A 17,992-nucleotide genomic window follows, 5' to 3' on the forward strand; every position below is an offset into this window, starting at 1 on the left:
TGATAAAGACGCGATTCTGCCTAGAAGTGGAAGCTGGCGGATAAGCATTTATAATCAAGCCGGACTGATAACTAATTCCTCAATTGACCCAATCATGAAGGAGGATTGTTCATTTGCGTGATTTCCGATATGTAACCCAGTTGATAACCCATGCAAACATGGAAAAGAATGATCCTCCTGAATCAATGATCACCCCATTGTGTGTCTCTCCTGGAGCAAGTTGATTCGACGCGAGCCGTTAGTCCAGGAACCCATAACTATCTCATCATCCTGAGACGAGTTGTGGAGGCGGTTACTCACCTCGCCAGGATGGGCTAGTTCATGGAAATAGACACGGAAATACTTGCAGATCTTCTGAATATGACCTGCTCGGTGTCCAGGGACAGAATTGGCATGCTCCCGCAGCCCTGCCATTATTCCGTACCTGACGTCCCTTTTTCTCCCGTAGACCGTAGAAAATCACATAATTTGAAGTCAGACACTGAGCAAACCTCCACTGCCTGCCTGAGCAAGCTCCCCATATGACGCAATTGTGGAGATCGTGAGTGATTACTTGATTGCCTCAGGTGTCATTTTATGGAGTATTCCGAATTCATAAAGGAAGAGCTTCCTTGTATGGTTTTCATACCCGAGATCGAGATTGGAGGCGCAGATGTCATGGGCCGTACCAAAATGTATTTGACACTTGGTTACTCATGTTGTTCAGACAGAACACCTACGAAAGCAGGCGTCTCCTTCAACGACGGATAGTCGCAGCTTGCTGGACTGGCCTCTATATGAGTATTGATTCACAGTCACCTACAAAGAGTATCGGCAAGGGCTCCTTTACCTTGGTCTCATGGACCCTTCATCAAGGCAACGTTTTGTGGATAAGAGAGCTTTTGTTGTCCCGAGTGCCATCATCCTCCTCGTTGTTTGGATGGTACTATAATTGTATCCACAAAAAGAACAAAGACAAATACATCTCCGTCTAATACTGTGTCTAACATTAAACAGCAATTTTGAGTACTCCTCTATACGACTATCTGCTCTTCTGATTCTTACACGCCCGCTATTGTTCAGGACTGATCAGCTGATGTAAATCCAGCCCGCCATATGACTCAAATTATGTACAGTGGCAGATGACAATCTCATCTGAGCACAAAAGCAACATCGCTGGATACATACATAAACCAGTACTCTCAGGATTCTTGACTTGACGGGAAAGAGAAACCCACCAGACCCATCTATTCTCATAATGAAGCCTGCCCACGTCTCCGCGATGTTCCTGTACCTTTTCGCCGTCCAGGCAGAACACCGCAAATCCGCACGTAAGATTACCATTCTTAGGATCATCAGCCGGTGTTTATTGAAGTATACAGGAGAAATCAAGATGGCTCACGCAGACGCGCGGAGAACCCCTGCCTTGAACCTAGGACAGACCGTCCTAGGAATAGACGACAGCCGTACGTTGAAGCTATCCACTAATGATTGTGGCTGACATACGCTAGATTGCTATCGCTGCTCGTCTCCATGTTCGCACGCCGTCTGCTGTCATGGGGAGTTTCCGCAGTGCTGCTCGGACGGGCATTATTGCTACTGTTGTGAGGAGTGAGGGCGTACTATCCATTTTTTGGGTCTGTTCTAATTGCAAATAACCCACTGCTCCTTTTCGAAAAGTGGGCGTAGATCGTCTAGTTTCAGGGCCGTTCTCTGACCCAGCCAGTGCGGCTGTCGACAGTCCAATAGAATGCAATTTGCTTGTCTTCCTCTGGGTGCCGTGTCAAAAACGAAAGCACCATGGCAGTAAACTCTAGAAAGCTTATCTGGGAGGCCAGGGCTGCACTCTCAAATGCTGATGGATATGCTCCTGCGTTCGCCCAGTCCGCAAGCCATATCTGTCACTCTGAGTCTAATTTGAGATTCTAAGGGCTGACAGCCTGATGGGTAAGGACGAAATCCTGAACTTGGCTCTGGTAGTTTCACAGACTGCATCGCGAGTATCATTTTGGCGGGTTGTTTTGAAACGTCCATTTTCTGTTCATTACTATGACCATCCCAGCAGCTGTCAACAGGTTGACCTATGATATAGTCCATCATGATATATCTCATCGTGATGAAGTATTTCGTGTCAACGCGCGATGGGCGCGGGGAGCTGAATGCCAGGTGTTGAGGCAACAATTCGAGAGACTCATCGTAGAGTGAGTGAGATCGGTTCCATCCAGTGGAAATGCGCCGGCTACAACTCGACTCGCCGACTGAAAGGTGGTCAGTACAAAACTCCTGCAGACTAGATCTCCATACGTCAGTATCAGGGCTGAGAATTCCGTCCAGTTAATTTGTTTAAAGCGGCCGCATTTCCGGTGAAAGCTGAGTGCTATGAAATCACTGCCTGACACTTGGAGATCAAGATGATCCGTATAATGTTCGCGAGTGGCTATAAGATCTAATATTAATTCGTCACTGCCATGACGCATTGTAAATGCACAAGCAGAGTCTACTGTCTATAGCATAATTGGCAGGGCGTATGATGTATCACATCCAATCGTATTGTTTCGTGAGACGCCGCAATCACTTTTGGTTTACTGTCGACTAATTCTATACGGAGTGTTAACCGCACATTGATTTGATGTCTTCTGGGATAAAAGGGCGTAGGATATCCAGTAATCTCGACAGAGGGATCCAATCCAGCCGTCCGTGGATTGTTTCAATGGCATGGCCGCTGTACAGGACGCGGGCGAAGTATTCCGAAGTAGATGTTTTCCTGCTTTCGTCAGAACCCAATAGTAGATCCAAGTAGATGAGAAGAAAACTTACCAAATCTCAAATGCGATATTCGAGCCCATCCCCGGCCACCGCATCGCGGTGATCCCCAGCGCGCCCAGAATAGGGGAGATGTCCCCATCATGCACAAAGTTATGGCTATACGCCAGCTTAGATGCACCTTCTGCGACTGCCTCGAACTTCCGTACTATCTCCCCAATGAACAAACCCTCGATGACCTGGATGTACCGTGTCGCGTTTGCGTTTCGCCGCCACATGTAATTATACTCCCAGTCACCAGCGCGGAAGACCTCATTCGCCTGGGCCGCGGTCACGCACTGCGTCTGGTCCTGGACGCGGCAAGGCAGCCTGTACCCATTACACAGGCGGGCCTGGAAATTGTCCGCGAAGTGGTCGAAGTTGGAGGTCCAGGCAGACTCGTCCTGCGCGTCGAACATGGCTGCGAGTTCATCACGGAGGGCCTGTGTGACATTGAGATGCTCGTTCCATTCGGCAGTGGATTGAATTGCAGATAGGAGGGCGCTGCGCGCGGAGCAGGGAAATCCCCGGTTGACTGTGTCGACGGCGGAGGCTTGCTGGTGCACTGGGATCGGCTTGTGGTACTCTGGCCAGAGGCCGCGTAGGACGGCGCCAGCGGAACCCTGCGTCAGGGCCGAGGAGCTGGAGCGGAACCAGACTCTCTTCTGGTCCGGGACTGGGGGGATGAGGCCTAGCCGGCGGCCGTAGACGGCCCGAAGATCACGGCCGTGCTGGTAGCCGTCGAGGAAGCCGCCCAGAGTGAGTTGGGGGTACTGGCAGGTCCCGTTCGCATAGGTGGCAAGATAGGGGTTGGACGGGTCTGAGTAGGTTTGACCATAGACAGCCACTGGCGACGGGTGCTGCGAAGCTGGCGCGACGTAGACATGCGGATCGACGCTGTCGCAGTTGTATTCTTGATCCTGAATGAAGTTAGCGACGAGTCGGCGCAATTGTAGACCGGCGAATTACCTCTCCTCCAGGAAGGATGTTGTACGGAGTCCGCCGTTGATGGCGCTGCAAGTATTCAAGGTATACCAGCTTAGCCTTGATGGAATGGTTTGCAACAGGGGGCGGCAGAGAGTAGGTCTCACCGCGCGGATGAGGCATGGAACAGTAATTGTAGACATCATCGGCGGACGGCGAGCCAGCACTATCAGCGGGAGCAGTGTAGATGCCGCCATACGTGCCGTAGGAGGCGTTGGTGATGAATGTGGTGTGATTCAGAGGCGGATAGAAGGTGTCCCGGGAGGCAAGGGCTGCCGTCCCTGAGAACAAGAGCGCCAAGCCTAATGATAGCATGTTGACTAGAGATTCGTAGAGTGAGATGGTATGATCATGATAGACACTCCATAACCGCATTATTTATAAGTGAGCTGCTGTATTCCGAAGATTCTCTACTTGTTGCCGAGGACCAAGTCGAAGTGGGAAACACGACCCTGGTGGATCATCTGCGTCCACTAAAAATGCTACATCTTCCACGTGGTGCAGCCATATAAATGAATCTTGAGCCATGTTCCCAAAGGCTTGTAATCGGTTGGTCATTTTTACTATGGCCGAGAAATCAGATATCATATAATCTTTCAATGTAATGGTGGATTCCGGATACACACCACAGAAAAGCTACTAATTGGGGCTAAGTGGAAGTCTCACAGTGGACGTCGGAAGTTCAATGGTACCTTATATGAATTGCAGTATGTTGCAGTCCACAATACACAATACACAATAGGCCAGACTCAGTGAAGAAGATAGAGGAAACAGGCATTGAAGAAGACTATAAATAGTATATTGTATATTTCCTATGAATAATAGAATCATATCCATTCTTAAGAATACAACCTGGCAGCTATTGAAGAACAGCATTGATAGAAGTATTGTTTTCTTCTTTCAAGTGATAGGTTTCCAATCTCTACGCTGTGAATTGTTAGGACACTGATCAGTAAAATGTAAGAAACAAGACTGCGCATACCCGATCCTCGGCCGCTTTTTCTGTCTCATCAATGCCGCTGGTGTTGTTGGTTTGATTGCGTACCACACTTATGAAGCTAGAGTCGCTCAAGAACAAGTTTAGCTTGAGATGAATAGTGACAGTAGTAATTCTTTCAGGAAATGCTGCAGTTTATGTCTGAATCAGAACGAGAAGGAAATTCTTGGAGAGGCAACTCAATTGGGCCCGATGATTACTCCGATCAGACACAAAACCAAACGAAGCACGTTTTGTTCCTGTTTAACAAACAACGCAATAAACATGGAGAAAAGGCAACTGTTCAACCTCCTAAAACTGATTACTACACCTTGATTATCATTTAATCCAGGGGTCTCTTTCACTATTTCACGAACAGAGTTCAGCAAGCGTAGCATGTTTGATCTTCATTCTCCCTCCCTGCCACGCGTCTTCCCTACATCAGGGTGGGAAGTCATAGACCCTTCTCTACCTATTGAAGAGGAGACCATTCCAACATACCGGGTAGAAAAATTCTATCCCGTTTACATCGGTGAGGTTTTCAAACCATCGATATCAAGTAGTGGGCAAATTGGGCTATGGATCTAGCGCGACAGTGTGGCTATACCGTGACTTATTGTAGGATCAACCAACCTTCTACACGGCATCAAGCTGACAGGACAGGGATCATCGTTATGTAACATTGAAACTCCACACAGTGTCAAGAATCCCGAACCAAGAGATTGATATTTATAACCACCTGAGGAACATCCAAATCCAATCGAACCATGCTGGTCAGACGTGCCTACGACCGCTGATTGAGATCTTTCAAGTTCAGAATCCAGATGGACATAGTCTCCATACATGCCTGGTGCACCCGCCTTTAGGGATCAGCCTCGACCAGCTTGCTTCGTTGCTTCCTGATAAGGTGATGAGTAGTGCCATGGTAAGAACTACAGTCCGGAATATCCTTGCTGCTCTGGATTTCCTCCACACAGAAGCAAGGATTATACATTCCGGTTGGTACCAGTTTATTTAAATGCTTTTTCATCCTACTTGTGTGGTATTAGTCGTTACTTGAGATACTCTGTGTAGCGTATACGAGTTGCACATGGTAGGGATAACTAGGTACGCTTCGACGGGCTGGCGCTTAACGAGATGGTGAAATTGAGGACGAGAGCGCACCTAGGCTATCATTTACTCTAGACCTTCCATTGACCAAGAAAACTACTGAATCCAGCTATGAGGCCATGCATTCTATTTGTACCTCCGAAGCATGTGCCGAGCAATAAGTAACTCCCAACTCAAGCGTTTGACGACTGGCCAGTCCCATCACGCCCGACACTGCTCGTCGAAGACTGGTAGATACCATTGTATCCTTCCACAGTCTCGCCCAATTCCTCAAACACAATCTGGGCGAGCTTGGCGTCTCGATACAAAACGACGCCGTGGGGATTCTTGACTTCGATCAAGGCACCGAGCGCACCTTCATACCCGGCGTCGACGACGCCAGCGGTGACTCCGACCCCGGACCGCCAGAGCGATGACCGCGGAAAAATGCTCCCCATGCAATTCCGCGGCACTTGAACAGTTTCGTTGAAATCGACCAAGTACGCGCCCGGGTGCAGCGTAATGGCGTGGCTGGTGCTGTCAAACGACAAGCTGGAGGTCTTGGCCCCCTGGCGTTTCGTGTTGTCGAAGTCGATGGTCGCGGCGGAGGTCCATTGTGAGACCTGACGGAGAGTCAGGTCGATGCCGCATGGTTGTTGCTGGGTGAGACCGCGGAGATTCCGAACTAATTGGCGGGTGACGACTTCCAGTCCGCTAAGAATCATGGTGTTGCAGGAATCCTGAGCTGTGTAGCGTGTGGTAAGGGTGGTGTAGTGGTAAGCATATGGAGGGATTGCCGTGTGAAAGGGGAAACTAAGGGCTATTTATCTATTTCACAGAAACAAAGAGACGTGCATGATAGGTCTGGCTGGATTGGGGATCTGGTAAGACGACACGCGCGTCGATCGGGTTAGCGCAGTTTACTATTACTTTTTTTGGGATCCTCCCCTTTAGGTACATTGGTTTTATGGAGGATCCTGATCTGTTCTCAATATGTAGAAGATTAGTCACTATGCAACTTCTCGCAATCCATCGTCATCGCACAATACGGAGTAGTATATGCAGGACAGGACATGCATGTATTCAGCTCTGAGACGAGGGTCTCTCCCTTCCATATTGCCTTGTATGATCGAGCCTTTCTTTTTCAAGATTGCTTACAGATTAGAGTAATATAGCTAAAGTATCTAATATCTTTTATTTGAAGCTGATAGCCAAAGACCGATGCGCAGGAAGAACACAACCGCAAAGAAAATGCAATACACAGATACCACATTACCACTCGCCACTACTAGGTATTATCCCTTCCGTGAATCTACTCCATCAAATGGTGGAACACCTATGAATCCTTCGTTCGGCAGATGAACGCGCAGGTGCTCCTCCAGATTATCCCTGCGGTTCGATACATTTCCACAGCCAGGCAGGGGACACGTGTGTGTGTGCGCCAGGGCTCACATGCTTGCTTTCAATGTGGCGCATCAGCTCTGCTTTGCGTCCAAATGTGCCTGTGTAATCACAGTCCTCCCAACGACATAGCAAGCGCCGGGTGCTGGATCTACAGGAAAGCCCGTCAATATATCACTTAATCGGACGAACAGGCAGGAATATGCAAGACTTACTCGGACTCAACAACATTGTTTCGACGTGATCTGCGGGCTCTTGCTCCTGTCCTGGGTCTGTGTGCCCGGGGTAATATGGTTTGGGGTGTTACCCACATCTCCATAGATCGGACAGTGGTGATTCGCTGTTGCGCTCTCGATTGAAGCGGGAGCCATTAAGCTCTGTGGAGCGTCCCTGGTGGGTTCTATACTAGCAGTAGGAGTAGCAGTTGGAGTACTCAATTCAAACAATCCACTCGGGCATTGATCAAATAGTGAAAGGTCAAACGGGACTGGGTTCCGAATGGACGAAGGATCAACCGTATCGGGAGGCATTGAGTTGGTTTCTCCATACCAACACTCGGGGTCTCCCCAAGCAAAGTTTCCTGAACGACCGTCCATTGTAGGAATCCAGGAGGCTGAAACACGAGATAGTAGATAAACAGAACAGTGGAAGACGGGATCTATAAGATGTGATTCTAAGATCAAGGAGCAGACATCATTGCGCAAAATGAAAATCCAGCTGGGACTACTTCTAGTTTATAACTATTCAGGGCTGGATTGCGTAGTGAGGCTACTCGCACAGAGTACAGGCAACGAACGCGCAGGAGATTTTGTCACTAAGTTAATGAAACCAGTAGCCACGCGTAGCCATGCGCGCAGATTGTAGACAGAAGATTTCGTCAACAAGCCAATAAAAATACCAGTATACTACCCACAAGGAGATTTTGAAAAGCATTGCTTGCGTGACCCCATGATCGACACAAAACTATCCCCCATAGGTAGCTTCGTTGCTCCATGATGGGACCCAAACCTATTCAGTGATGATTCAGCAAGGGAGCCAAGCCAGTGGGCCGAGAGCTCACATGGCAAAATGGCCACAAGATCTGCCTTAGGCTTTGACTATAATCTTGGCTGATTTATGAATAGGTAGCAGCTTAGTGCCATACAAGCCAGAGGACCTAGCGTTGATTGAATCAGCGGTGGATCAAATAATAAAATTGCTTGTTATAACGGCCTCATTCCCGTCGCTTGTAAACCGTTTGGAGTGCCAATTAGTATCACAGTTTCCGGGAAGCGTCAATCCGCTTTCTTGTTGAGGGTCGTACTCCAGTATACCTGAATCGCGCCTGGGCTTCTCCCCGGATATTCCTCCGATAATAACCTTGCCACCTGTGGCCAAGATCGATTCTCATCTTTTCTCAGCTTCAGCAAAAGTTCAGGGGGAAAAGGGCAAAAGCGGCGAGATGTAGTACTATCCCCAAAGTGGTAGGAGCTATACCGGAAGGGGCAGTAGGATAGCCGTCAGCGGCAGGCGGTGGCAGGCGGCAGAGGGGCGGTTCAATGAGGGCCGTTTCTGGCGCCCTGCTAACCGTGTCATTGTATACTCAGTATAGATATATCCCTGATACTATCTTTATTGATAGATTTAGAGAAGGCATGCTATAATTCCCTTTTCTAATTTTAATACTCTAAGTCTACTTATTTGACTAGTTAATGCATAATGATCATCCCAAGTTTCAAGCAGTCATTCGGAATTCCCCAGTCAACCTCCGGCCTGCTTTAGCCTTTACTCTTTAGCTTACAATTATTTTTGTTAATCCGTTGACAATTCCCCTAGAAGTATCTGCTGTGTACCTTGGTGGCCAGAGGGTCACTCTTAATTTAGCCTTAATCACATGCTCGCGTCGAAAGTATCCAAAGATAAACCCATGATTTCTCAACTGCTTGTCTGTGAGACTGTGACTCTGTCTCTGTTATCTAGCTAGGTGCAATGAACCCGATCGCGTGTCATATCCCAGAAATGGTTAGGCGCTCCCAGAGTGGGGCAGCCCACTCCGGCACTGTCGACCAACCACAACGTAAGGCACGGAAAGCTTCCGTTGTGAAACCGATTCCGAAATTCCGAGGCTCCGATATCCTTGGGCCTCCCCCTCACATCCCAATCAGGTAAGAAATACGCCCGTGGTACATAATGGCTTCAACTTCGCTGCTGCATTCTCAATGCTTCATCTTTCAATCAATGTGCTTATCATCATTCAACACCTCCCGACATGGCTCCTCACCCTCTAGCAATCCTCTCCGAAGAGGAGACTAACCTTGCGCGCGACGTCGTCATTGCAGAGCATCCCAACACGGTCATTCGTTTCCGTGAGATCTACCTGTTGGAACCTCCCAAGGACCAGCTGCGCGAATTCTTAGCTCTTGAGCACGCTGGTCGCCTCAGCCCAACCACGCCTCGACCTCCTCGACTCGCTACTTGCCAATACGATGTGATTGGAGCCGACCACATCCCCTCCTTCCATGAATCCGTTGTCGACGTGGTCGCGCGCAAGCGTGTCAAGCACCACATTGTCGGAAAGCAGCATCATGCTCCGCTTACTATGTGCGTTGAAAAACATGTCTCACAAAGGCATACGTGCTAATGGCGATATTGCAGGAGCGAGTTCGAGAACCTTGTTGAGCGATGTTTTAGCTCACCCTTGTTCAAGAAAGCCCTGGAAGATTTTGACCTGCCGCCAGGATTTGAGGTCACAATCGAGCCATGGCCCTATGGTGGCTTGGACAACACTGAAGAGAATCGGCGGTACTTCCAGGGTCTTTGTTTTGCTACCGACAAGAGCAAGAATAACCCGGATGCGAACTTCTACTCCTACCCCCTGCCATTGATCCCTGTCATGGACGCTCTTACCCAAAAGATCATTCGAGTGGATCGTCCGGCGACTGGCGGCAAGGGAGATGGTTTGACCGAGCAAACCTTCAAGCGCGACATTATCGGACATTGCAAGGCCTCCGACTACGTCCCAGAGCTTCTGCCAGACGGCACTCGGCGGGATCTGAAGCCCCTGAATGTCGTACAACCTGAGGGCCCTTCTTTTCGCATCACAAACGAGTCCTTGGTCGAGTGGCAGAAGTGGAGTTTCCGTGTTGGTTTTAATCCTCGCGAGGGTGCGACTATACACGATGTCTGGTACGATGGTCGTAGCGTGATGCACCGACTGTCTATCAGCGAGATGGTAGAGTTATTCCCAGAGGAATCACTTGGACAATTTGATTGACCAGGATCTAGACTGTTCCCTATGCAGACCCTCGTCCTCCCTATCACCGCAAACAGGCTTTCGACTTTGGCGACGGAGGTGGTGGTAACATGGCTAACAACCTTTCTATTGGCTGTGACTGCCTGGGGGTCATCAAATACTTTGATGCCATCGTTACAGGACCCGACGGTAGTGCGAAGAAGTTGCCTAATGCCATCTGCCTGCACGAACAGGACAATGGCATCGGTTGGAAGCACTCCAACTGGCGGACAGGCCGTGCTGTGGTCACCCGCAACCGCGAACTAGTCGTGCAATTCATCATTACGCTGGCAAACTACGAGTACATATTCGCCTACAAGTTCGATCAGTCTGGCGGAATTACAGTCGAGTCTCGTGCGACAGGAATTCTAAACGTCGTCAACATCGATCCGGGCAAGGTCAGCGATTACGGTAACGTAGTCAGCGGAGGTGTCTTGGCCCAGAACCATCAGCACATCTTCTGTGTCCGTATGGATCCCGCAATTGACGGACCAAATAATTCCGTCGTGGTCGAGGAGTCTCATCCAGTCCCCATGAACGATGTCACCAACCCAAAGGGAAACTTCTACAAGGTCACTCAACAGACGCTTGAGCGGGCGTGCTACCTTGACGCGGCTCCGCAACTGAACCGTACCATCAAAATGATTAATCCCCATAAGAAGAACCCCATCAGCGGTCACCCTGTAGGTTACAAGTTCATTCCGCTGGCTACCCAGCTGTTACTGGCGGATCCCAACTCCGTCCAAGCCAAGCGCGCTCAGTTTGCACAGCACCACGTGTGGGTGACAAAGCACCGCGATGGTGAGCTATATGCGGGAGGTCGATACACACTTCAGAGCCAGCAGGAGGTGGATGGTGTGGCTGACGCTGTCAAACGGGGCGAATCCGTGGTGGATACTGATGTGGTGGTCTGGAGTACCTTTGGTATCACGCACAATCCTCGTGTAGAGGATTGGCCAGTCATGTGAGTGATGCTTCTCCCCTTTCAACCCAGTGACTAGGTGCTGACATCCATTAGGCCTGTTGAGATATTCCAACTGATGATTAAGCCGGCGGATTTCTTCACGGCCAATCCCTCTCTGGATGTGCCCTCGAGCAGGAATGCGGCGTCGAGAGTCGTGCAAAAGGAATGTTGCCGTGACGCTCAGCTGTGATTGGGACTGTTGAATGAGCATTACGATTCACGAACATTTATAAGAGTGTATACTTGATCATGGAGTCATGGACAGATCCTCTGGTGGACACCCTGTGGTGGATCTTTGTATATAAAATTTTCTATTGGTCAAACTGATCAGTTTAACTAATAAGATGGATGTTGATGCCTCAGGTTTATATGAGTCCGCATCAATTCCGCTGTCCGCCGGAGACGCGGAATGTGTTTCATCAACTCACCCATCGATGTAGTTCTCCACCTGTTATTAATTCAACAATGCTGCAAGTGTCAGCCCACTTTTACTTCATCGGCATCGATTTCTAGTGTTCCGATGCGGTATAGATCTTAGAATCAGACCCAGTTCCAGCGGGTAAGGCGCCAGACTATGGGCTCGGAATTTCCTAAGCGCAGTGCCGACATTCCGGGTCAGCCTCGGAGCAAGAAACGAGCCAAGTACACGCAGGTAGCATGGTGCGTCCCTGCCGTCTTGAGTTCCCTGTGATATTTCAACTGATAATGATTGCACAGCAACGAGTGCAAGCGGCGGAAACTGAAATGTAGCGGAGAGCCGGTCTGTTCGCGTTGCGCCCACGACAATGTTCAATGCGTCTATGTTCCCAACGCACACGCAATCAGCAATAGAACACCTTCGTTACCAGAGATACAGGTCGATGATGAAAGGTTCGCGGCATCAGCTTTGTTGAGTGATGCAAGCTGACGGTGACCAGGGTCTCGACCAGACTGAGTACCGTTGACCGTCAGATTGAAGCGCTGCAGCGCGAGATGCGAGCCATGTCCGCTCGCTTGCGACAACTTGAATCAGCCTCTCCCTCAACGACGAACAATACTTACACGGCTATCTCAACCGTGTCCTCCTCGTCGACGACTGCAAGTCTCCACCGCATCATGAACCGCCCGCAGTCACCGTCCTACGTCGGCCCCACGAGTGCAGAGTTTGGTCTGACTACGCGCCAACGGCAGCCGGAGGACTTCGACAGCGGCGACGACCTCGTCTCGACGGCGGTGCAGAGTCCGGCCCCCGCGCTTGGAGGCGACATCTCTTCTGAAGATCCGCTGGGATGCCTAGGTTCTGCTGAGGCGCTCCGTCTCGTCGACGTGTACGAGAATACCGTTGGCCTGATGTACCCTTGCGTCGATTTGGCGAGCGTGCGTGTCTATATTGCCGAGTACTTCCGGGATAAGGACGGGATGGAGCCTATTTCACCGCCTACGCTGGACCAGGAGTGGTTCTTCGCGAGGGATATCGAGGTGTTGAAGATCTTACTGGCAACGGCTTTGTTAGCCGAGACGCATGGCCGCAGTGAGAAGGCGGCGCTGCTGGCGGATAGCGTGGAGGATCGGTTCGCAACAAGGCTCAAAGTCCCTGAGGTGGATATGAAGGAGTTGCTCATTTTGACTTTGCTGGTATTTCCGTCATTTCTGCGTGATGTATCTTTCTTTGAGTGGCTGCTGATGAGATAGTCCATCTTCCATTCCTATCGCGACGACGAAGTTATATCCTGGCGGCTTATCGGCATGGCGGTGCGAGGAGCGATGCAACTCGGCCTACACTGCCAGGAGACCTGGCAAAAGACCGGTGGCGTGTTCCCCGGAGAGCTGCAGAGTGAATATGCCAGCCGGCTGTTCTGGTGCATCTACGTGCTCGACCGCAAATGGTCCTTCGGCACGGGCCTGCCTTTCGCCATCCAGGACTCCGACATGGACACCAATCTACCCGAACCCGGCACAAGCACACCCTACCTCACCTGCATGATCAACTACGCGCGTCTAAGCACCAAGATCTGGGGCCTAGTTGTGGGCTGGCGCAACAGGTCCCGAGCTGCAACAGCAGACTATTGCTCCTACCTCGACTTCCAGGTCCAGCAATGGATCCAGTCTATCCCTCCGGAGCTACGCTTCAACCCGGCCCGGTCACCAATGCTGTCTGAGCGCGCCGGCTGCTCAGCCACAGTTACGGCTACTCCACAACCCCATTCCCAATACCACACACAAACCGACAGCATGATGATGCTCCAAGTCCTCCTCGCCCTTCAGGCAAACCAACTCCGCATCCTCGTTTATCGCCAGAACCTCCTCTGCAGCGAGAGCATCGAAGCCGACGTGTCTGGCGCCTCGACCGCCGTCGAAACAGCCAAAAGCACAGTGCACATGCTCGATTCCTTCTCCCGAGTGTCGCCGCTCTACTTCCAACGCCCGGAACCCTTCAATTACTTCCTCATCTCGGCATTGGCGGCACTGTTCCTGGCGGTCCTGCATGCCCCCGCACGGTTCAGCCAAGTCTGTCGGCCCGAGTTCTACACTGCCGTCGATATGGTGCGCCGGTCGTCGACGCGCGCGCGCACTTCCCGCCGCTTACAGAAGATCATAAAGAGCTTGAAGACGATCTGGATGAATCTTGGGACGCAGAGACCCAGGGAGCCAGTGCAGAAGAACGGGCCGAATCATCGCACCCCGCGTGGACTGGATGCTACGGGGGCCCCGCTGTCGGCGGGGAGTCATGCCGAGTCCCCATATACTCAGAAGCCCATGTCGGGTGTCACCGCGCCGCAGCACCCGAGGTCTGCATACGTGCGCTCCATGACGTCTCCGACGACGGCTTTTGCGGACGAGACAAGCTGTGAAGACCTAACCAGTTTCTTTGAAATGGCGGGTGGAGTTTATTTCGATTCGAGAATGGGGAACGGGGGAGCCGGTGATGAGGGACTGGTACCTGATTCCGCAACGGAGGGGTTTGATGCCTTTCAAGCGGAGGATGAGGCTTTGACGAGGGTAATGGCTGGATTGTTATAGGGTTACTACAAGGGTATGAGCAGTCTCATGCCATCATATGCTTTCATATTTTGGGCCTGGACGGTAATGAATCTATGTGCTATTGCTATGATACAAATATACCGGACTCAGGCTTCCACGGCTTCCGCGGTTTCTACTGCTTCCGCTGGCTCCACTGGCGGTTCCAGAAGCGTCATCCGCACCATGACCTCGACCGAGCTCCACAAAAGGCCCGACGGCACATCTCGGTCCCACTCGAACTGGGGATTGACAAACTGCATATCGAACAAGAACATGAATTTGGCGAGCGTGAGCCGAAGCTTCTGCAGCGCGATCTGCCGGCCTGGACACGAGCGGGGCCCCGCGGAAAACGGCCGGAATGCGCGCATTTCGTCTGGGTTTTTCGGGTCTAACCAGCGTTCGGGCTTGAAGGTGTCCGGGTCGTGCCAATACCTCGGGTGGCGCTGAAGGGTGTACAGGTCCGCCGAGACTAAGCACTGTACGTCGAATCCTGTCAGTTGCGGGATTCAAGAATAACAAAAAGGCACGACAAGAGGGAGAAGAAATATGAAGGGAGAGGAATCATGCGACGTACTCCAGGGGGAACGTAGACCCCGTCTACCACCGCGCCTGTCGAAACACGGCTCGTGAATTGCCCGTTCAGTCCGGGCCAGAGTCTCAGTCCCTCGTTTATGCAGGCAGTAAGGTATGGAAGCCCTACGAGTTGGCTGTCGGTGATGGGCTTGCTAGCGGAGAATTTTGACCGGATCTCCTGCTGTAGATTGCGGTAGCGTACAGGATCTCGCATGAGAGCGCATAGGATTGCTCGGGTGGAGGACTCGGATGTTTCGAAAGCGGCATAACTGAGAACCTTTAGCACTTTGATTCCATGTTTGAAGCGGTCGCGGCTCACATCAGACCAGTCACGTTGCTAGACATCTGCTTGGTCAAGTGAGGGTACTTCTCGTTCTTATAAGGTATTGCTTGAGAAACGAACGTGCTCTTGCCTTCGGCTCGCCTGTCCATCTGTCAGTCATGGGGTAATACCATGGGCCCGGCCTTCAGACGTACTGCTTCAATGCAACATCAATTAGGTGCGCTGGGTCGAGGTATTTTGGTATCCAGAAAGGACCAAAGCTATCGACGAGCATCTTGAGTCCGCGCCTGCTCAGAAGGAACGAACCCAGCGCGAAGGCAACCCCGATCAGGTTTTGGTGAGTTTTCTGGCTGTTCCAGTTGTCTATCCACGACGCATCTGGTTAGCATTCAGTGGTGAGACGAATAGTCTTAAAATGGTGATACCTTTCAGCCTGTCTGGAACGGAATATCCCAGTCCCAAGTCGCCTATGAGGTCCCATTCCAACCTCTCCAGCAGACCAGTTAGATTAACGCATATGGGCACGCCAGGTTTGATGTTCAACCCGGCCACAAGCTCGCTGAACCGTCTCTTGTGGTGAGCCTCCATACCGCCCGCGACCGCGAGGCGGATGGCTGGTTGAAACACTCTCCGCAACTCTTTTTGCTCTGCCGGGCTGTGGTGGCTGACGAAGGTAACCCCCGGTGGACAGAGACCCTCCACAGCCGACTGGAAAGATCCATATGTGATGAAGGAAGTACTGTTTGTGTTGTAGATGGTGTCGTGGGCACTGAGTGAGCAGAAGGAAAGTTCACTTGGTCCGAGGCGTACGACATCGCCTTTATGTTCGGTTAGTTTATCCGAGCGAGTGAAAGAGGTAGAAGGAAAGGGCATCGAGGGCTTACCATGCTTCTGGTGCTGCTCCCGTATGCCTTGATTGAGTTTGTTCGACCAAAGAACACGAATTAACCACGACTATATCCATTAATTCTGATCTTGACGACGCTGCATAGGACCCGACTCACTGGGCAAATTTTGGCGAATCGAGGCCCGGGAACTTCAGCCAAAGCATCGGAATAGACGTAGTACACGGCATAGGCAACGCAAAGACCCGATGCCTCCAGCGAGACAACTCGTTAGAACAAGAACATCCATGAATGTGAGGAGGAAGAGAATCTTACCACAATCACAGCCTCCATAATGCTAGAGAACCGGAATCCAGTTATTTACGGAAAATGGTCAGAAAGCACAAATTGCTTTTCTATCTCCGTCCACTGGGCGATTCTGGCAATCGATGCAGACCCTTTTTTTTTATCTCTCCATATCCATCGGAAGTAGGGAAGGAGGAAGGGATGTGGTCAAGGGGGTGCACGCGGCCGACCAGCGAATACATGCACGGGCAAAGTTGATTCATTGGATCTCATCCACGTCACATAGCAGGATTGTATCATGTAACGTCGAACCTACGCTGAAAGATTTCTAAAACGAGAGCGAGTGCGCATTGGCATACCACGTTGGAGCAAGGGATAGGGAAGCTTATGCGTTTGGGTGATTGTGATGAGCATGGAATGCACGGGATATTTGTTGGAGATAAGGGCTTCATCCTGCTGCAAGCTGGAAAGCTCGACCAGGGGGGTGGCTCGGAGGGCTTCGTGTGTTCAAAAGCCTCCCGCAAGGTCAATCTGCCTGATCGATGCCTCCGCTGCAAAGCTGGGTTTCTACTGGAATAAAGTTGGTAAAAGACAGGCTGGGAAGAATCCTAGGACTGCAAGGGGCACCCTTATGATCATCGCGGAGGCGAAATTGTACCTGCGTTTCATCGTAGGGATGGGAGAAGGAGATGAGATGGCGCATCAAGGGATAAACCACGCTGGGAGATCAGTCTCCATTGTTGTTACTCCTCATCGTGTGTTCAAATGCTCGTCAGATAGGTCCAGACTATTGAGCCGACAAGAGAGCTCGTCATTTGCTGTAGCATTTCCGAATTATATTTGGGGCGCGACTCGTGCACGCCTGCCGCCCTAGAGTGGCTAGCTGGCACTGGAAAGCAACGAACTGAAAAAGGGGAGGATTCTTGAGGATGAACTGAGAAGTGTTCTCGCAACTTGCAAGACCTCTTTCAGGACTCGTAGTTCGGTATTGGTTAGTTTGTTGCCTGACCATCAAACCCAATCGAGAGGTCTGTGAGCCCATGTCTCCTTTTCTATTTCCGAGCCCAGGCAGACATCCACATTCCTACAATGGAGTGTAGGATTTCCGAGAAGTGATTCGAGTGAAGACAGTGCTACCAGATAACCTTCCACACTTCTTTTCCCGTACAATGCTGGTAAGATTTTCTTCTTCCCAGTGTGAGGAGGCAGGCCAGACACAACAGACAGACCATTGGTGGGGCGAATACGCCAGCCAAGGCCCGCAGACCAGTGGAGCTGTTGTGTTCGGCAGCCTGACACATTCCCTGCCCACTTCGAATAAAAGTAGCTGTTCGGCAGGCTACTGGTGTTCACGGAGCGCGGGTGTGGAAGTGGGTTCGTTGATCGTATGTATTCCAAATGCAGTAGCCGAGTCCGTTGGCGAACAACCATCTCGTGCCCATCCAGCATACCTGGTGATAGCATCATATATCCGGTTGAAGTACGGAATCACGACCGGCAGTCTGGCACTCGCATTGGTGCATATCTGCTGTGTACACAG

General features: G+C 50.9%; 5 protein-coding genes across 5 annotated transcripts; 2 read left to right on the top strand and 3 right to left on the bottom strand.

Moving 5' to 3' along the window:
* Positions 1–1,445: 1,445 nt before the first annotated feature.
* On the bottom strand, positions 1,446–4,553 carry AFUA_3G14570 (histidine phosphatase family protein). The gene is made up of 3 exons (XM_749076.2): positions 3,751–4,553; positions 2,797–3,701; positions 1,446–2,743 (listed from the first exon to the last, which is right to left on the bottom strand). Exons 1-3 carry the CDS (start codon positions 4,138–4,140, stop codon positions 2,590–2,592), a joined length of 1,449 nt encoding a protein of 482 aa, XP_754169.2. The 5' UTR covers positions 4,141–4,553; the 3' UTR covers positions 1,446–2,589.
* A 1,310-nt stretch (positions 4,554–5,863) lies between these two features.
* Positions 5,864–6,666, bottom strand: AFUA_3G14580 (putative dUTPase). The gene has a single exon (XM_749075.2). It carries the CDS (start codon positions 6,553–6,555, stop codon positions 6,025–6,027), a length of 531 nt encoding a protein of 176 aa, XP_754168.1. The 5' UTR covers positions 6,556–6,666; the 3' UTR covers positions 5,864–6,024.
* A 2,155-nt stretch (positions 6,667–8,821) lies between these two features.
* Positions 8,822–11,827, top strand: AFUA_3G14590 (putative copper amine oxidase). Its single transcript, XM_749074.2, has 4 exons — positions 8,822–9,811; positions 9,866–10,442; positions 10,496–11,466; positions 11,521–11,827. The coding sequence occupies exons 1-4, from the start codon at positions 9,480–9,482 to the stop codon at positions 11,654–11,656; spliced, it is 2,016 nt and encodes a 671-aa protein (XP_754167.1). The 5' UTR covers positions 8,822–9,479; the 3' UTR covers positions 11,657–11,827.
* A 611-nt stretch (positions 11,828–12,438) lies between these two features.
* Positions 12,439–14,466, top strand: AFUA_3G14600 (transcription factor domain-containing protein; the record flags this gene model as incomplete). Its single annotated transcript, XM_749073.1, has 2 exons — positions 12,439–13,080; positions 13,138–14,466. 2 exons carry the CDS (start codon positions 12,439–12,441, stop codon positions 14,464–14,466), a joined length of 1,971 nt encoding a protein of 656 aa, XP_754166.1.
* A 107-nt stretch (positions 14,467–14,573) lies between these two features.
* Positions 14,574–17,284, bottom strand: AFUA_3G14610 (cytochrome P450; the record flags this gene model as incomplete). The annotated part of the gene is made up of 8 exons (XM_077804485.1): positions 16,483–17,284; positions 16,327–16,419; positions 16,207–16,276; positions 15,748–16,140; positions 15,517–15,685; positions 15,359–15,463; positions 15,041–15,308; positions 14,574–14,942 (listed from the first exon to the last, which is right to left on the bottom strand). The coding sequence occupies exons 1-8, from the start codon at positions 16,498–16,500 to the stop codon at positions 14,574–14,576; spliced, it is 1,485 nt and encodes a 494-aa protein (XP_077660633.1). The 5' UTR covers positions 16,501–17,284.
* Positions 17,285–17,992: the final 708 nt, after the last annotated feature.

This window comes from Aspergillus fumigatus, chromosome 3 (genome assembly GCF_000002655.1).
Source record: "Aspergillus fumigatus Af293 chromosome 3, whole genome shotgun sequence".
Lineage (NCBI taxonomy): Eukaryota > Fungi > Ascomycota > Eurotiomycetes > Eurotiales > Aspergillaceae > Aspergillus > Aspergillus fumigatus.

Bases quoted from the DNA above. Each gene is read 5' to 3' on its own strand.
- AFUA_3G14570 (XM_749076.2), bottom strand. From the start codon at position 4,140: ATGCGGTTATGGAGTGTCTATCATGATCATACCATCTCACTCTACGAA. The intron at 3,702-3,750 runs GTAATTCGCCGG...AACTTCATTCAG, and splicing joins ACATCCTTCCTGGAGGAGAG to GATCAAGAATACAACTGCGA. The intron at 2,744-2,796 runs GTAAGTTTTCTT...TGACGAAAGCAG, and splicing joins AATATCGCATTTGAGATTTG to GAAAACATCTACTTCGGAAT.
- AFUA_3G14580 (XM_749075.2), bottom strand. From the start codon at position 6,555: ATGATTCTTAGCGGACTGGAAGTCGTCACCCGCCAATTAGTTCGGAAT.
- AFUA_3G14590 (XM_749074.2), top strand. From the start codon at position 9,480: ATGGCTCCTCACCCTCTAGCAATCCTCTCCGAAGAGGAGACTAACCTT. The intron at 9,812-9,865 runs GTGCGTTGAAAA...GCGATATTGCAG, and splicing joins CATCATGCTCCGCTTACTAT to GAGCGAGTTCGAGAACCTTG. The intron at 11,467-11,520 runs GTGAGTGATGCT...GACATCCATTAG, and splicing joins GTAGAGGATTGGCCAGTCAT to GCCTGTTGAGATATTCCAAC.